At 38.6% G+C, this 18,652-nt stretch overlaps 1 protein-coding gene across 4 annotated transcripts in view; it reads left to right on the forward strand.

Moving 5' to 3' along the window:
• KDM5A (lysine demethylase 5A) overlaps nucleotides 1-18,652 on the forward strand; it is a 103,702-nt gene that overhangs the window by 82,591 nt on the left and 2,459 nt on the right. For all 4 annotated transcript variants that reach the window (XM_054718773.1, XM_054718771.1, XM_054718772.1 and 1 more), the window contains 3 exons: nucleotides 2,496-2,655; nucleotides 4,511-4,731; nucleotides 9,624-10,034. In XM_054718773.1, the coding sequence (XP_054574748.1) occupies nucleotides 2,496-2,655; nucleotides 4,511-4,731; nucleotides 9,624-10,034 (792 nt within the window). The remainder of the gene's footprint in view (nucleotides 1-2,495; nucleotides 2,656-4,510; nucleotides 4,732-9,623; nucleotides 10,035-18,652) is intronic.

The raw sequence follows: 18,652 nt of genomic DNA on the forward strand, positions 1-18,652 counted from the left end.
CCCAGTCACTTGAGCTGGGCACTCTAGGTGCAGCCCTTTGTGGGCTGAGTGCAGTCTTATAGTTGAGACTTGATTGCTGTTGGTGTCACTGGTAGGAATTGACCTCCAGGCCAATTGGCTGTGAGGACCAGCTGTGACTACAGTGGGAGAGCTGCTGTGCAGGAAACACCCCTATGGAGCAGGACTTGCTTCAGTGGGGCTTTGGTGCTCACTGAGTCTGCCCCTTGAGTGTGTTATTTGTGGCTGTGTGGAGTTGTAATCTGGTATGGTCTGAAGCTGTCCATCAGGTGCACTGGCTCTAAGGTCTCCAGGGAGGTGCAGAATCAGCCCTGCCTGGGGCCACCTGGCAGGAGCTACAGAGAGATCTGCAGATTCCTCCTATTTGTATCAGGTTTGGAAATACCCAGGTGAGACCCAGCTGTGAAGTAAGGCAGGCTGGTGGTGGTGCTGGATCTTGGGCCTTTTATTGATAAATTTAGGGCATGCTGACACCAGTTGCAGCTTTTTTGAGAGATTTTAGCAAAGTCTGAAGCCTGAGCTAGGACAAGCCATTCCTATCAAAAAGCTGCTGCAAACAGCTTGGGTGGGGCTGCAAATTGGATTGGGCAGGGTCTCAGAGAATCACCAGAGCAGAGCAAACAGTGTATTCCAGGTTGATGGGGACTCAGATATGGTTGCCAGTCAGCCGTAGGACAGGGGAGTTCTTGGCCTAGGAACAATGACCCCTGTGAGCACCTCCGTCTGGTAGCAAGCTGCTCCCAAGTTCCTGCCCTGATGCCAGACAATCCAGTTCTTCCTCTTATGTGTCTGGGTCCCCTAACTTCTCCTGGCGCTGGAGCTCAGAGGAATCGAGTCCGAGTAAGTTTGTGCCTGGCCCTTTAAGAGGAACACCTGAGTCTCTGTGTCCCTCAGCCACAATCCCTGCTGGTTTTTATAGTCTGAATTTATGGGGACTTTTCTTCCCAGCTCTGGGACATGGGTTGGGGGGGGCGGTCTGGTGTGGGGCTGGGACCCTTTGCTCCTCACGGTGGCCTCGGCAGGGATGATCTCCCTCTGGATTATAAAAACAGCTACATGGGTGCTGGACAAGCCCGATCCATGCCATCACCACTCTTACCAGTTTCAGCGTGCTTTCTTCTTTACTTCTCTAGTTGTAGGATTTCCATTCAGCTAGCTTTCAGGTGGTTCTGAATGATGGTTGTTCTGTATGTTAGTTGTAATTTTGACATAGTTGTGGGATGCTGTGAGTACTGGCATTTACCTATGCTGCCATCTTGGTTTCTTCTATCTGTGTCTTCATATTTAAAATGTGTCTCTTGAGATAGCATGTAATAAGGTCCTTTCTTGTTTGTATTCTGCATATATATGTAATTGTAAAATATATGGTTGAGTCTTGGTTTTTTTGTGTGTGTTTTAAGTAACATGATCTGTCTTCTCATTGGGGGTGTTTAGTCTATTTACATTTAATATAATTGTTGATATGGTTAGGTTTAAGTTGGCCATCTTGCTATTTATTTTTATTTAATATATTTTTATTGATTTCAGAGAGGAAGGAAGTGGGAGAGAAAAAAACATCAATGATGAGAGAGAATCATTGATTGACTGCCTCATGCATGCCCCACACTGAGGATCGAACCTGCAACCTGGGCATGTGTCCTGACTGAGAATTGAACCGTGACCTCCTGGTTCATAGGTCGACTCTCAACCATTGAACCACGCCGGCTGGGCTCTTGCTATTTATTTTTTTAAGCCCTTTTTTTTTTGTTCCTCTATTGCTCTTTTATTTTATTTTTTATTGGTTTCTTATATCATTTATTTATTTATTTTTTCAGTGTTTCCTCTAGGGCTAACAATTTATCTTTAACTTATCAAAGTCAATATTGTACCTCTTCACATTTCATACTTCACTTGGGAAAGTAATTTTTTAATTTTTTTCTTTTTACTTATTATTTTTCTTCATTATCTCCTGTTTACCATCCTTTCCACTTTGAAAGCCTAACAAAGTTTCCTGCTTGAGTTACAATGAAATGAGTAGAATCAAGGTCAGAAAAGACAATTCCAATTCTAGTCAGGGAGAGGCAGCATTTGGAACTAAAGTACTGTCTGTTGCTTTTTAAAATTTGTTTGAATAGGGAAGAAGATAATGAACTGCTATCCTTAAATTTTCATTGAGTGGCATTGTCTTCCAGAATCCTGTTATAAAACCTTTTAAGTATCCTGCTTAATTAAGGATAATCTCATGTACCCTACAAGGAGAATCAGGTGTTATATTAGTCATTAAGCTTTTGTCTTTCTCCTATCTCACTCTTATAATTTTTGTGTTGCTGGGGATAGGACTCTACACCAGGTGTTTGTAAACTTTTTCTGTGAAGTAATAAATATATTAATATATTAATGTTTATTAATATGTAATATCATTATGTATATTAATTATTTTAGACTTTGAGAGCCATAAGTGGTTCTAATTTATAATACCCCTCTTTGTTCTTCTTCAGGACACAGCCAGTGTGAAGTCCTCCAGTAGTCTGGAACCCAATCTTTTTTGTGATGAAGAGATTCCCATCAAGTCTGAGGAGGTGGTCACTCACATGTGGACAGCTCCTTCATTCTGTGCAGAACATGCTTATTCTTCTGCTTCTAAGAGTTGTTCTCAAGGTATTACCCTTTAAAACAGTGTGGAGAAGAGTAGCCTGAAACCAGTGAGAAAAAAACCATTGTATTAATCAAGACTGTGAATCCCTCTTAAATACATAATCTTTGCCATGAAATTTTATTAGAACCTGAAAATGTCCCTATTTGCATTTTCTGTCATTAGGTGATAATCTGAAAGCTTACATAGAATTATTGAATTCTAATTAGAAGAACTTTAGAGGTCATCTAGTTCCATCTCTCATTTTTATAAAATCTCTGATAAGGAATCATTTAGCCTTTTTTTGTTTTTGTTCATTACCAGTTCTTAAGGAACTTGTTGCTTTTTAAGAATATTCATTCTAGTTTCGGAAAGCTTTAATTGTTAGAAAGTTTTTCCTTTTCTTTGTATATAACTTCTCTGTTATGTTCACTTTTTTCCCAGTGAAAATAAGTTACATTGCTTTAGGTTACACCTCTGGAAAATGGAGGGTGTTCATCTCTTCATAGTAAAATTCAGAATTTTATGGGACAGCATATTACAATTGACCTTTGAACAGTGCAGGGGTTAGGGGCATTGACTCACCATGCAGTCAAAAATTAGCATGTAACTTAAGACAGCCCTGTGCATACACAGATTCCCAGTCTCAGATAAAAAATACAGTTGACCTGCTCTGGTTGGGGTATCTCAGTGGTAGAGCCTTGGCCCGTGCACCTAAGGATCATGGGTTTAATTACCAGTCAAGGGCATGTGCCTAGGTTGCAGGTTCGATCCCTGGCCCTGGTCAGGGCACATGTGGGAGGCAACCAATTGATGTGTCTCTCTCACATCGATGTTTCTCCCTCCCTGTCTCCCATCCCCCTCCCTCCCTCTCTTTTCTGCCTCCCTTCTTCCCTCCCTTCCATTCTCTCTAAAAATCAATAATAAATATCCTTGGCTGAGGATTAACAAAAACAAGCAAAAAAACAGTTGACCCTTGAATTTGAACTGCACAGGTCCACTTATACACCAATTTTTAAAATCTGCTTTAAAGTGGACACAGTTATCCATATATAAGTGGGCCATGATCTGTGTAGTTCAAACCTGCCTGTCTAAGGGTCAGCTGTGTTTGTTGTCTGTTCATTAGATAAATAATCACTTGGCCAAAACCGGTTTGGCTCTATGGATAGAGCGTTGGCCTGCGGAGTGAAAGGTCCCTGGTTCGATTCCGGTCAGGGGCATGTACCTTGGTTGCGGGCACATCCCTAGTGGGGGGTGTGCAAGAGGCAGCTGATCGATGTGTCTCTCTCATCGATGTTTCTAACTCTCTATCCCTCTCTCTTCCTCTCTGTAAAAAATCAATAAAATATATTTAAAAAAAAAAGAAAAAGAAAAATAATCACTTATGTAGGGCAGGTATATGCTTAATCTGTTGGTATTCTCTAAAAGGGAGAGAGAGCATGGGTTAAGAGATTCTTTTCTAATAGAGGCCTGATGCACGAAATTCGTGCAATAGGCTTGGCCCTTGCAGCCCTGGCTTGCCTCGGCCCTCGCAGCCCCAGCTTTGTCCAGAAGGTCGTCTGGAAGGTCATTCGGCCGTCCGGTCTAATTAATATGTTACGCTTTTATTATTATAGATTCCCCTTTTCCTTCAGTCATAGGATAAACAATAAGGAACCAGTTTTGTACTCTAAACCAGTATTTTAGAGTGCGTATTAGAATTCTAGATCTTTTTGTTCTGTATTTGTTTTAAATTTCATTTTCACTTTAATACTGATGCAATCAATCAGAATGTCTTAATTATTGGGAGTGAAAGAACCATTCCCCTAATTATTTACTTTAGAAACATTACATTTTTTTCATAGTTTTCATTTTTATTTTGTCTTATAAATTTTTGGAAAGGTTCTAGTACCCCAAGGAAGCAGCCACGGAAGAGCCCTTTGGTGCCCCGAAGTTTAGAACCTCCAGTGTTGGAGTTGTCACCTGGAGCTAAAGCCCAGCTGGAAGAACTTATGATGATTGGAGATCTCCTGGAAGTATCTCTAGATGAAACTCAACACATATGGCGGATTTTGCAGGCCACACACCCACCCTCTGAAGACAGATTCCTACATATCATGGAGGTATGGATTTAAAGCCTACTAAAACAGTGATTGTAAAACTATTTAGAATGTCCAAGTTCCTTGGAAGAACCATAAATGCTGGCAAGGCGAGATGGCTGAGTGAGTAGTATTCTGGCTGTCCTACTTTCTGATTAAACCAAAGTAGTTCTTTTTTCTGGTTTTCTTTATTGAGAATTTATGTGATATGTAATTTTGGGGAAAATAGACCATTTCTGCTAAAAAGAAAGGGGGTTACTGAAAATCACCAATTTAGAACAGTTTTCTTAGACCAGACTCCTGTTAATCAAAGGTCCAAAAGTTAGGCAGGGGAAAATATTATCGTTAAAAAAAGAAACATACCAAGTCTTGGCTCACGTTACCAACTTTCTTAAAATCTCTCACGGAGCTTCTGACCTTGGCATGCCTCATACCTCTTGGTAAGTGGCCCCCAGGCTTGGCACTAGTGGCAGCCAGCCTTAGCTTGGCCTGCTCTAGGCACCCCAAGCCCAGCACATGTAGCAGCCATCTGCAGATTGCTTTGTAGCTCATGACAGGTCATCCTGGGCAGGACACAGATGGCAGCTGACCTTGGCTTGCACCTCCTGGTAGGCCCCAAAGCCAGTGCACCCAGTGGACAGCTTCAGATCATGCTGAAGCACCATCCAACCACCTCCCTGATCAGCACACCCAAGGGGTGGACTCAGCAGGCATTAGAGCTCTCCTTAAGTGAGTCCAACTCCATGGGGTCAGCCACTGCACAGCATGTCCTCCATGGTGGTTGTGGAAAGTCCTTGCGGCCAATTGGCCTGGGGGGAAAATCCCTCCCATTGACATGCCAACAGCAATCAGGACTCAACTACAACAGAAGGGTGCACACAATCCATATGGGGAGCACATCAGGAGTGCATAGTTTAGGTGACCGTGGAGTCTGTGCCACAGGACACCTACTATGTAAGGCCACTCTACCAATACCTGGAGACGTAGAAGCTCTGCTTAAAACATAAAAACAAACACAGGGAGGCTGCCAAAATGAAGAGAAAAAGAAACATGTCTCAAATAAAAGAACAGAACAAAACTCCAAAAAAAGAACTAAATAAAATGAGATAAGCATCTACCAGTTCAAAACACTGGTTATAAGGATACTCAAGGATCTTGGTGAGAACTTCAACAAAGATAGGAAACATAAAATAGAACCAGTTAGAAATGAAGACTACAATAGCAAATTAAGAATACATTACAAGGAATCAGCAGTAGAGTAGATGAAGCATAGGATCAAATCAGTGATTTGGAAGATGAGGAAGCAGAAAGTTACCCCATCAGAACATCAAAAAGAAAAAAAAAATAATAGGTTAAGAAGCTTCTGGGACAACTTCAAGTGATGATAGAAAACTTTAACTTGATAAATGAAACAGACATACAAATCTAGGAAGCATAGAGAATCCCAAACAAGATGAACCCAAAAAGACCCATACCAAGACACATCATAATTGAAATGCCAAAGATGAAAGACAGAGAAAATCTTAAAAGCAGCAACAGAAAAGCAGTTACCTATAAGGGAGCTCCCATAAGATTGTCAGCTGATTTCTCAACAGAAAAGATTTCTCAACAGAAACATTGCATGCCAGAAGGGATTGGCAAGAAATATCCCAAGTGATGGAAAACAAGGATCTGCAACCAAGATTACTTAACAAGGCTATCATTTAGAATTGAAAGACATATAAAGAGATTCTCAGGCAAAAAAAAAGCTAAAGGAATTTATCACCACCAAATCAATGTTACAAGCAATGTTAAAGGATCTTCTTGAAGGAGAAGGAAGAGGAGGGTCAAAAATAGGAGCAATAAAATGGCAATAAGTACATTGTCACACTAGCTGGTTTGGCTCAGTGGATAGAGCGTTGGCCTGGGGACTGAAGGGTCCAGGGATCCATTCCAGTCAGGGGCATATGCTCAGATTGTGGGCTCGATCCCCAGTAGGGGGTGTACAGCAGGCAGCCAGTCAATGGTTCCCTCTCTTCATTGATGTTTCTATCTCTCCCTCCCTCTCCCTTCTTCTCTTAAATCAATAAAAATATATTAAAAAAACAACAACCACCTATCAACCATTAGTTTAAATGGAAATGGGTTAAATGCTCCAATCAAAAAATAAATGGTGGCTGAATGGATCACAAAAGAAAACCTTTACATATGCTATCTATAAGAGACTCACTTCAAATCAAAAGACACACACACAGACTGAAAGTAAAGGGATGGAAAAGGATATTTCATGACAATGGAAATGAAAAGGAAAATAAAAACTGATGTATTAATACTTTTACTAGACAAAATAGACCAAAGCAAAGACTATATAGAGACAAAGTAGGACCCAGCTATTTCAATTCTGGGTATTTATCTGAAGAAACTCAAAACACCAAATTGAAAAGACATGCATTCGTATGTTAATTGTAGCATTATCCGTAGCCAAGATAATAGAAACAACCTAAGTGTCCATCAATAGAAGAATGAATAATGATATGGTGCATATATACAGTGGAAAATGACTAAGCCATAAAAAAAGAAAAAATGAAATCTTACCATCTGCAACAACATGGATGGACCTGGAAGGTGCTGTGCTGTGTGAAATAATCAGACAGAGAAAGACAAATGCCATATGATTTCACTTATATGTGGAATCTAAAAAACAAAATAAATGAACATGCAGAACAGAAAAGACCCATAGATACAGAGAACGTTTTGATGGTTGCTAGATGGAAAAGGTTTGGGGGTGAAAGGGGTGAAGTGATTAAGAAGTATGAATTGGTAGTTACAGAAAGTCCATGGGGATATAAAGTACAGCATAGAGTATATAGTAAAAAATATAATTACTATGTGTGGTGTCAGATGATCACTTTGGAGTGATCACTTCATAAGTTATATAAATATCTAATTGCTGGGTTTTACACCTAAAACTAATATTGTACATTAACTGTAATTGAAACATAAAAATTAGTTACGACTTAAAAAATTATTTTTTTAAATGAAGGTTCCTAATGAAATGGTTATATAGAAGTGTAGAGGGAGAGTCCACATTCGTATATTATACTTGCACAACAATTTATAACATATTCAGTGTTTATACATCCATGATCTCATTTGATCCTCACCATAATCCTGAAAGGGAGAGTGAAAAGGATAGATAGAGCAAGTATTTTGCCCTTCTGCATGTGAAGAAATTTAGGATCCGAGAGGTGGAAACTTGCCTAAGGTCACACATGTAGTAAAAGCAGAGGGACCTGGTTTCTAACTCTGGCATTTGATTTCTAATATTCTTTTCATTATTTGTTTTCATGTAATGGAATGGTGCAGTGTCACCAATAGTTGATACAGATTCACTTAGCATATTATAATTTGCTAATCATTATAATTTAGTTTGATTTTTGTTTGGAAGTCAGATCCCAGGTGTAGCCTAATATAATGTTTTCCAGTCTATAGAACACTTTCTTCACCTTCATTATCTCATCTGATCCTTTTATTTTACATGTAAGGAAATATAAAGTATTCAGAGGTTAAAAATTTTGTCAAAATGTGATAGACTTAGACATTTATAATACAGTGGGTTGTTGTTGTTTTTTGGATTCTGAAGATTTTTAGGTTCTTATCAAAGATTTTCCAGTCTTGAATTTGTGGAAAAATTCTCTATCCTTTATCCTTTACTACTCCCCTATCACCCAACCCTTCCCTTTGGTAACCACCATGCTGTTGTTTGTCTGTGTCTGTGAGTTTCAGTTTATATCCCACATATAAAAGAAATCATATGCTTCTTAGCTCAAGTGTTATTTCCTAGGTAATTATCAGTATTTTCATTTTTTTTCAGCCTCCCTCCTTGTTCTTCCTGTTACTAGACATACCTTTACTATTAAAATTTTAACATTTATTGCATTGGCACATAAGAGCAACAATATTCAGAAGTTGAAAAGAAAAATACGTTTTTTGCTTTGTCATATCAACTATTTTCTAGCTCTTGCTAAAGTCACTACATACCTTTTGTATTGAGATCATGATACAATTTTGTATGTTTTGATAACATTTCTAATAACTTCTTAACCACCTAGAATTTATTGAATTAATGAAGAACTATTGTAGTAGTAAATGAAAACCAAAAACGTTATTATATAATTTAATGTACATTTAGTACATTTAGCTTTCTGTGTATGATTTCATCTCAAATGGATGCTACAGGTTATATTAATATACTAGAGGCCCAGTGCACGAAATTTGTGCCCGGGTAGGGTCTCTAGGCCTGGCCGGCGATCAGATTTGATCTGCGGAGTGATTGGGGGCTCCTGTTGGCACCCACCTTGGCTGGCCTGAGGCCTGTGGGCTGGGGGCAGCTCCTGTGTTGAGCATCTGCCCCCTAGGTGGTCAGTGCGCATCATAGCTACCGGTTGTTCCACTGTTCAGTCGATTTGCATATTAGGCTTTTATTATATAGGATGCTAACAATGAGGTTTTTTTCCCTTAGCAAGTTAAAAATAAGTGAAATATTTTATTTAGGGCTTGCCATTATTTTTTGCTATTGATTATCTTCAGTGAATATTACATTTGCCTTCTTCAAGTGATTTTTAAATATCTAGAATATTTATTGTAGTATAGTGTACACTACACAAAATTTACCATTTTAACTTTTTAAATATACAATTCAGTTGTATTAATTACCTTCACAATGTTGTGCAATGATCACCACTATTTCCAGAACTTTTTAAATAGCCCAAACAGAAACTGTACCCATTAAACAATAAATCCCATTTCTTTCTCCCCCCGTAACCTCTACTATCTATTTGTCTATGTATTTGACACTTCAAGATACCTCAAATAAGAGAACAAACTGTTTTTAAATGTCTTGCTTAAAAAGTGTTTCTAATTTTATATTTTTGAAGGATGACAGCATGGAGGAGAAACCATTAAAAATAAAAGGAAAGGACTCTTCAGAGAAGAAAAGGAAACGAAAGCTAGAAAAGGTAGAACAACTTTTTGGAGAAGGAAAACAGAAGTCCAAAGAGTTAAAGAAAATGGATAAACCTAAAAAGAAGAAATTAAAATTAAGTGCAGAAAAAGCAAAGGAGCTGAACAAACTGGCCAAGAAACTAGCAAAAGAAGAAGAGAGAAAGAAAAAGAAGGAGAAGGCTGCTGCAGCCAAAGTTGAACTTGTGAAAGAGAATACTGAGAGGAAGAGAGAAAGAAAAGTGCTGGACATCCCCTCAAAGTATGACTGGTCAGGAGCAGAGGAATCTGATGATGAGAATGCCGTGTGTGCAGCACAAAACTGTCAAAGGCCTTGCAAGGATAAGGTGAGTTCTAATGGGGTGTAGTTAAGTGTGAGAGGGGACAAAGAGCAGCAGGCGTGGAGACATGTTTGATATAATGAGAGTGTTTTTGATCCCATGGTTTGGGACTTCCAACAAAATGTTTTCTATAGTTTCTGTAAAGTGTTTTGAATTATGAGGCTCTTAGATCAATGTGATTAGTAGAAGAAATGTTGTGTTTTAAAAATCATATATTTAGTGAACATAATGAGAAGAGTAGAGGGGAGCTATTGATTACCCAGAGCAGCAATACATTTCATATGCAATTGGCATAAAAAGTTCAAAATAGTCTTATGCCTTCCCTATCGGGTGACTCGGAGAACTAAATATCTTGTTAGTTAGCCACAGTGGCCTGAGAAAATCCTGAGCCAGTATTCTAAGAGTTCTGGCAAATTGCTTTAGGATTTGTTCTAACGACATAAAGCTTAGGGGTTAAGTCTTCTCTTTTTGGTCTGTGTCTTATCTATACTCAGGCCTATTGTTCTCCCCTCAGTGGAATATGATTCTTTGAAGTCCCTTGTAAAAAAATAATTAAGACCTTTAAAGATAATGTTTAAAAAATTTTAGTCCTAAGTTTTAAGTATAATAATTATGTGTATTGGCCATTCTTTAAGTAATATTGATGTTCTGAGGAAGAGCAATGGACTTTATGAAAAATCTCAGTTCATAAAATGACTAGAGGCATCTGTATGGGTTCCCATCAAGATAATTAGTAAATTCATAGTTCTAATTTTATGTTCATTACACCACTTGGTATTTAGAATTTTAATAGCTCTTCAATTTGAATATATGAACAGAGTAAATACAACTGCATCAGTGTTAGAGCTTGAAGAGGTCACTGTACCTGGGATTCTTTATTTTATAAACAATGAAACCAGAACTCAGTGAAGATAAATGATGTTGACCAATGTCACAGACCTAATTAGTGGCAAAATTAAAAGTAGAACATTGGTTACCTGTCCCCACAGAGCAGGTTCTCTCCACTAAAATCCTTACCCCACCATTAATTGAGATGTAAATACAAAAACACATTTCAAAACTCAATAACATTTATATTTAAATTATACTTATTAAAGTTTTATATAGTAAAACACATAGCCCATAGTCTGACTTTCCAAAGATAGTAACTATAAAAATTTTTGTTTCCTTCTAATCCTTTTTATATAGTTTATTTTATAGCATGTTATACTGTATTCACTTTTGTATCTTTATTAATTTCATAAGCATTTTTATATACTATAAACATTTTGATAGGTACATTATATATGTGTGCATTGTTTTTATCTTTTATTTTGAACTTATCCTCATCTGAATTTGTTTATTAAAGAGGCTGCTGAAAGGCTGTTTCTCTTTGGGTATTAGCAGCTCAGTGTTGGCAAAAACTTTTTTTTCTTTCTCTTTAATTGTATGGCAGTCACCAAAATATGGTATTTCTTTTTCAAGCTTTCCTGTTATCCTTACAGTGTTTAAATCTATCATGAATCTTTTACCCTCTCTTTTTTTTCCTCCTTTTCATTTAATAATCTCTTTTCTCTCTGCTCAGCATTTTAAATATGGCTTAGTTCATCTATTGTTATCTGTTATCTTCCTGTAGCATGTAAACACTGCACACAGGTTTTTTTTTTTTTTTTTTTTTTTTGCATCTGTTATAAAAAAATTTTAATACTTTTTAAAAAATAGATTTTTAGGGAGAGAGGAAAGGAGAGGGAGAGAGAGAAACATCCATCGGCTTCCGGGGATCTAGCCTGCAACCTGGGTATGTGCCCTGACCAGGAATTGAACTGGCAACCTTTTGGTGCACAGGAAGACGCCCAACCAACTGAGCCACACCAGCTAGAGCATAAAATTTTTTAATTAACTTGCTTATTCTCAGGGTTATAAGAGAATAGGTGAGGTAATCCCTATGAAAGTACTTGTTAACCAAAAATGCAATGTAAATGTTAAGATGTGATCATTATTGCCCTGGCTGGTTGATTTAGTTGGTTGGAACAACATCCTGTACACCAAAAGGTGGTGGGTTTGGTTCCTAGTCAGAGCACATACTCAGGTTGCGGGGTTTAATCCCCAGTCAGTACATGCAGGAGGCAACCAATCAATGTTTCTCACATTGATGTTTCTCTCTCTCCCCTTTCCTCTCTCTCTAAAATCAATTAAACACACATATACACACACACACAAACATATCCTCGGGTTTGGATTTAAAAAAGTAAAAAAGATGTGATCATTATTATTAAGTGAGCCCTAAGATTTGCTCCTAACATTATAGGAAAGTTACGTACATTATGATGGAGTAAAAGGAGATTTAATATTCAGAGAAAATGTCTATTTTATTTTATTTTTTATTGATTTCAGAGAGGAAGGGAGAGGGAAAGGAGTGATAGAAGCATCAATAATGAGAGAGAATCATTGATCAGCTGCCTCCTGAACGCCCCACACTGGGGATCGAGCCCACAACCCGAGTGTATGCCCTGACCACCACTGAGCCACGCCGCTGAGCAAAAATATCTATTTTAAACTGTTAAAACATATACAAAGGTGAACAGTGTGTGCCTTACATAAAAGAAACAGTAAATATTGTATTTCTGTAATGTGTTTAATTTTAAACATTATTTCAGATTTTAAATATTTTGCCTATCCTTGCTGTTGTGCAATTTTTGTGATTCTTCAAGTTTGTTCCTGATATCAGCTTTTTTTTTTTTTTTAATTAATCCTCACCCTTGGATATTTTTTCCATTGATCTTGAGAGAGAGATTGGAAGGGAGGGAGGAGTGGGAGAGAGAGAGAGAAAAACAATAGATGATGTGAGAGAGACATTGACTGGTTGCCTCCCGCATGCACCCTGACCAGAGCAGGGATCCAACCTGCAACCAAGGTACATGTCCTTGATGAGGAATCGAACTCGGAACCCTTTGGTCTGTGGGCAAATGATCTAAGAACTGGGCAAAACTGACCAGGGCTTAATACCAGTTTTAATACATAAAAGGTACATTTCTTTACAAGCTGTGTAAAGAATTTTACAACGTTCTCAATTTGGAGTATAGTGTTTCTCTAGGACCAAATTAATGTATCTTCAGAACAAATGGATAACAAGAAAAGAATGGTTTTTAGGGAAGTCTGTCTTCTTTAAAATATCATGCAGTAAAAAAATAACAGGGTTTGTTTATATTTAGGTAAGTGTATATTTACAATACAATTTTTTCTAAGCAATAATTATTACTTTTCCCCCCAAATGTGCAGATTGAGAAAACATTGAAAGGTTACCTAGCCTCAATTTTAAGATGTTTTAGAAAGAGAAAGGGAAAATATCAGAATAGATTATTAAAAAACCTTTGTCCCATCATGTTCTAACTTAACTTGCAACTTTCCTAGTTTAGCACTGAAATTATGTCTTGGGAAACTCATCAATCTTTGGCAGACTGAGAGGATCCAGTCATTTAATGCTCAGTGCACCAAAAAATTATATACAAGTGTGATGAACATATGTTATGTTGTACTTAATTAAGAGGATTTAAAATTTTTTTCAAATCTGATTTTTGCAAGGAACTTTGGTACAAAACAGATTGAATGCCAAAATAACAAAAGCTCAGTTGGGTAACTGAGCTAAGAATATTACTACATCACCAGGCACGCACCCCACCCCCTTCCCATTGGAGTAATATGCTCTAAAAAATGAACAAATTATAATATGCCAAATATTTTTTCTTAAGTGTAAATATGTATCCATATAGCAAAACATGAAGTGTCAAACTTACATTATTTTTTTTTAATTTAATAAATCTTTATTGTTCAGATTATTAAAATTGTTCCTCTTTTTTCCCCCACATAGCTCCCCTCCATCCGGTTCCCACCCCACTCTCTGCCCTTACCTCCCCCCCACTGTCCTCATCCATAGGTATACGATTTTAGTCCAGTCTCATCCCTCACCCCCCACACCCTTTTCCCCCCGAGAATTGTCAGTCCACTCCCTTTTTATGCCCCTTATTCTATTCTATTCACCAGTTTATTCTGTTCATCAGATTTTTTATTCACTTGATTTTTAGATTCACTTGTTGATAGACATGTATTTGTTGTTCATAATTTTTATCTTTACCTTTTTCTTCTTCCTCTTCTTAAAGAATACCTTTCAGCATTTCTGAAATACTGGTTTGGTGGTGATGAACTCCTTTAGCTTTTTCTTATCTGTGAAGCTCTTTATGTGCCCTTCAATTCTGAATGATAGCTTTGCTGGGTAGAGTAATCTTGGTTGTAGGTTCTTGCTATTCAGCACTTTGAATATTTCTTGCCACTCCCGTCTGGCCTGCATAGTTTCTGTTGAGAAATCAGCTGACAATCGTATGGGTGCTCCCTTGTAGGTAATTAACTGTTTTTCTCTTGCTGCTTTTAATATTCTCTCTTTGTCTTTTGCTCTTGGCATTTTAATTATGATGTGTCTTGGTGTGGTCCTCTTTGGATTCCTTTTGTTTGGGCTTCTCTGCACTTCCTGGACTTGTAAGTCTATTTCTTTCACCAGGTGGGGGAAGTTTTCTGTCATTATTTCTTCAAATAGGTTTTCAGTATCTTGTTCTCTCTCTTCTTCTGGCACCCCCATAATTCAGATGTTGGTACGCTTGAGGTTGTCCCAGAGGCTCCTTACACTATCTTCATATTTTTGGATTCTTTTTTCTTTTCTGGTTGGGTGTTTTTTGCTTCTTTGTATTTCAAATCTTTGACTTGATTCTTGTGGTCTTCTAGTCTGCTGTTAGGTGTCTGTATTATATTTTTTATTTCAGGCAGTGTATGTTTAATTTCTAGTTGGTCCTTTTTCATATCCTCAAGGGTCTCGCTAAGTTTATCGGCCTTTTCTAGGAAATTCTTGAAAAACCTTATAACCGTGGTTTTGAACTCTATATCCAGTCGTTTGCTTTCCTCCATTTCTTTCATTCATGACATGTTTCTTTGTCTCCTCATTTTCGCTGCTTCCCTGAGTTGGTAGAGTAGCTTTGTGTGGTAGGTGTCCTATAGGGCCCAGTGGCTCAGCCTCCCCCAGTTACCTGAGGTGGGCACTTTTGGTGCACCCCTTTGTGGACTGTTTGCACAGCCTTGCTATGGTTAAGTCTTGATTGTTGTTGGTATCACTGGGAGGAATTGACCTCCAGGGCAATTGGCTGTGAGGATCAGCTGTATCTACACTGGGAGAACTTCTGTGCTGGAGACAGCCTTATGAGACAAGACTTGCAAAACTGCAAAAGCCTCTGTGTTCAGCTTGGATGGGGAGGAGTCTCAGGGTGGAGCAGACAGCCTTGGCTTCCCGTCAGCCCTGCCCTATGAGGCCCCTGGGTCTCAGTGTCCCTCGGTAATCGCTGCAAGCGCCTCTGAGAGCAAGTTGCCCTCGAGTTTCGCCCGCTGCCAGACAGTCCAGTTTCTCCCCAAATGAGTCTGGGTTCCCAGAAACTCTCCCGGAACTGGAGTTCAGTGAAGTCGGGAGCTTCCGTCTCCCTCCTGCTTTAGAAAGCCAGCCGCGCACTCAGCCACCCGTGCACTCAGCAGTGAGTCCTCTCTGCGCGCGCTGGCCTCCAGACCTCTGCCTTCCACAGCTCCCCTGAGTCTCAGTGTGCTTTCTCTTTTCCTGACAGTTCAGATTCCCCCGGAATGAGTCTGGATTCCCTGAGACTCACCCGGGACTAGAGTTCAGCGCAGTCGGGAGCTTCCTTCTCCCTCCTGCTTTAGAAAGCCAGCTGCACACTCAGTCGCCCGTGCACTCAGCCGCCCATCCTCTCCACGCACGCACGTGCCTCTGTACCTCAGCCTTTTGCAGCTCCTCTGAGTCTCAATGTGCTTTCCTCTTTCCTTCTAGTTGTAGAATTTCCACTCAGCCAGCTTTCCTGTGGTTCTGGATGGTGTCCGTTTTGTCTTTCAGTTGTAATTTTGATATTGTTGTGCAAGGCAGCAGTTTAGGTGTTTACCTATGCCGCCATCTTGATTTCTCAAACTTACATTATTTTGTCTATTTAATATATTTCTCTTTTAAACACACATTTCCAAAAATCCAAATCCAATAACCTATTTGTTCTGTAATGTTAAATATCCTATTAATACTTAAACAGCTCATAGCTATGAAGTTTTTAAGTAATTATTTTTGTAATTTGATAAATGCATTCTCCAGAAGTAATGAAAGGGGAAATGACTATGAGAACTTAGTATATAGTTAGCCAAATTTTGTGTTCTTGAGTTTTCAGACTACTACATAGTCTATCCCCATGTGTCAAAATCATTTGTAGATTCTGTTGACATTCCAAACTTGAGTTTGCTTTATGATCCTGTGGGCCTTTTCATACAAATGGATTTTGATTGTTAGTAGATGAACGTGATAAAAAGGTATTAGTGAAAAAAGGACTGTTTTTTTCCCTGCTAGATTACCAGGGTAAATTGCTAATATAACGTGTAGCCTGGGAGAGCATCTGTGTACTAATGAATATCTTAAGAAAACTTATATACTCTTGGAATTTGGCGGAAGAGGTAGGCCTAGGAATGGGCCTCTAGCCAAAATTACAAAGGGAAAATGTTTTTCTTATTTGGGAGAGATGATAGATTTAATTTTGGGAAACTGGAAGCCAGTGAATGTAGTGCAGAACTAGGTTTTAAAAGACATGAGACCACTTTTCTTAGCAAATATGGATAAATTGGCAACTTTCTCATCCTATGGATTATCATGAATGGGACTAGACTGGATTAAGAGGTTTGGAGATAGAAGTAAGAGTTATCTATTTGCTCAGGGTGGCATAATATCTCAAATCTGGGTAGCCCAAAGAAACACAATTTATCTTTCCAATTACCTATACCAGCTCCAAATAGCCAAAACAATTATCCTGAGTTCACCTACTACTAAATTAGCACTTTATAAACCTTCACTTGCTTGCAGGACCTTTATTTATATTTTGTTGCACAGAAGTCATCATCTCCCTTTTCTATCTCTGATATATTTTGCCACAATAGGAACATTTTGATCAATTATTTTCTTTATTTCCGGCTTCTGAAGCTAATATTATACAAACAATTACAGAAAAAAACCCAGAATTTATTTTAGGAAGGAATTGTTAAGTTGCTCTAATTTACAGAAAGCTGTGTCACAAAGTGCCGCTGATCATCAAATTTAGATTATGTAAGAATTCCCTAGGGGCTGATTGAAAATGTTGTCTTCTGGTTGGTACCCAAGATATTCTGAGTTTGTGGGTTTGGGATGGGTTTCAGCTACACTTTTAACAAAACACAACAGGTGATTTTGATGCAAGTGGTCTACACATTTTAAGGTGTGCTGCTGCAGGCAGTTATTTCAAGATGCAGTGGTTTTGTGAAAGGTAGGATAATGAGTAGAGCCATGAAACTGATATTAAAAAGTGCCTCCAGGATCCCAGGCAATAAGTAGGTGTTTTGCTATACATTATTTCATTTGATTTTTAAAATATTCTATAAAGAAGATGTAATCTCCATTTTTACCCATGAGGAAATTGAGCCTTAATGAGATTAAATGACTTGCCTCAAATTATGCATCTCAGAACTTCTGACTGAATTCAGTAATCTTTACACTACACAACATAGTTTACTAAGCTCTAAAAGTCTAAAATAGGAACAATGAAAGCAGAAAGATTATTTTGAGCCCTGGATGGTTTTTCTCAGTGGTTAGTGTCAGCTCGTGGACCAAAGATCTTAAATTCGATTCCTGGTCAAGGGCACATTCCTCGGTTGCAGGCTTGATCCCCAGCCCTGGTCAGAGCACATGTGGGAGGCAACGAATCGATGGGTCTCTCTCACATCGATGTTTCTCTCTCTCCCCCTACTCCCTCCCCTCCACTCTCTTAAAAAAATATTTTAAATAATTTCTCCCACCCTTTATTAAAACCCTAAAACTACTAACATGACTATCATAGTTTTGATATATTTTTTTTTATAGTACATGGAAACTAATTTTGAAAACTGCTCACTTTCCTTGAAACTCCTTTACCTAGCCAAAACCTTCCTCTGTTCTTTTTCATAAGCTGTATTGAGGTACTTATTTAATCTCTTCATATGCCTTACTTTGCTCTGGTATCAGGCAAAGTCCATTTAAAAAAAAAATATATATATGTCTTTATTGATTTCAGAGAGGAAGGGAGAAGGAGAGAGAGATAGAAACATCAGTGATGAGAGGGAATCATTGATTGGCTGCCTCCTGCATGCCTCCTACTGGGGATCGAGCCCACAACCCAGGCATGTGCCCTTGACTGGAATCGAACCCGGGACCCTTCAGTCCCCAGGCCGATGCTCTATCCACTGAGCCAAACCAGCTAGGGCCAAAGCTCATTGTTTTAAGTGGCTTCCTATGTTGCCAAGTGAAATGATCAACTTTTGTAGTGTGTACTGCATCTGCCATGGAATCAGCTTTAAAAACTACCACAGTCACCCTCCAAATATAAAAAGCCAAAATCACCTTATTTTTAATTCTAGGTCCAAGGCTTAATTAAAGTCACCAAATGATAGTGCCTTTCTAATATCCTACTATTATCACAATACTAGAAGGCCCGGTGCATGAAATTTGTGCACGGGTAGGGGTCCCTAGGCCTGGTCAGTAATCAGAGCTAATTGGGGCC

The sequence above is a fragment of the Eptesicus fuscus genome, chromosome 7 (assembly GCF_027574615.1).
Source record: "Eptesicus fuscus isolate TK198812 chromosome 7, DD_ASM_mEF_20220401, whole genome shotgun sequence".
Classification (NCBI taxonomy): domain Eukaryota; kingdom Metazoa; phylum Chordata; class Mammalia; order Chiroptera; family Vespertilionidae; genus Eptesicus; species Eptesicus fuscus.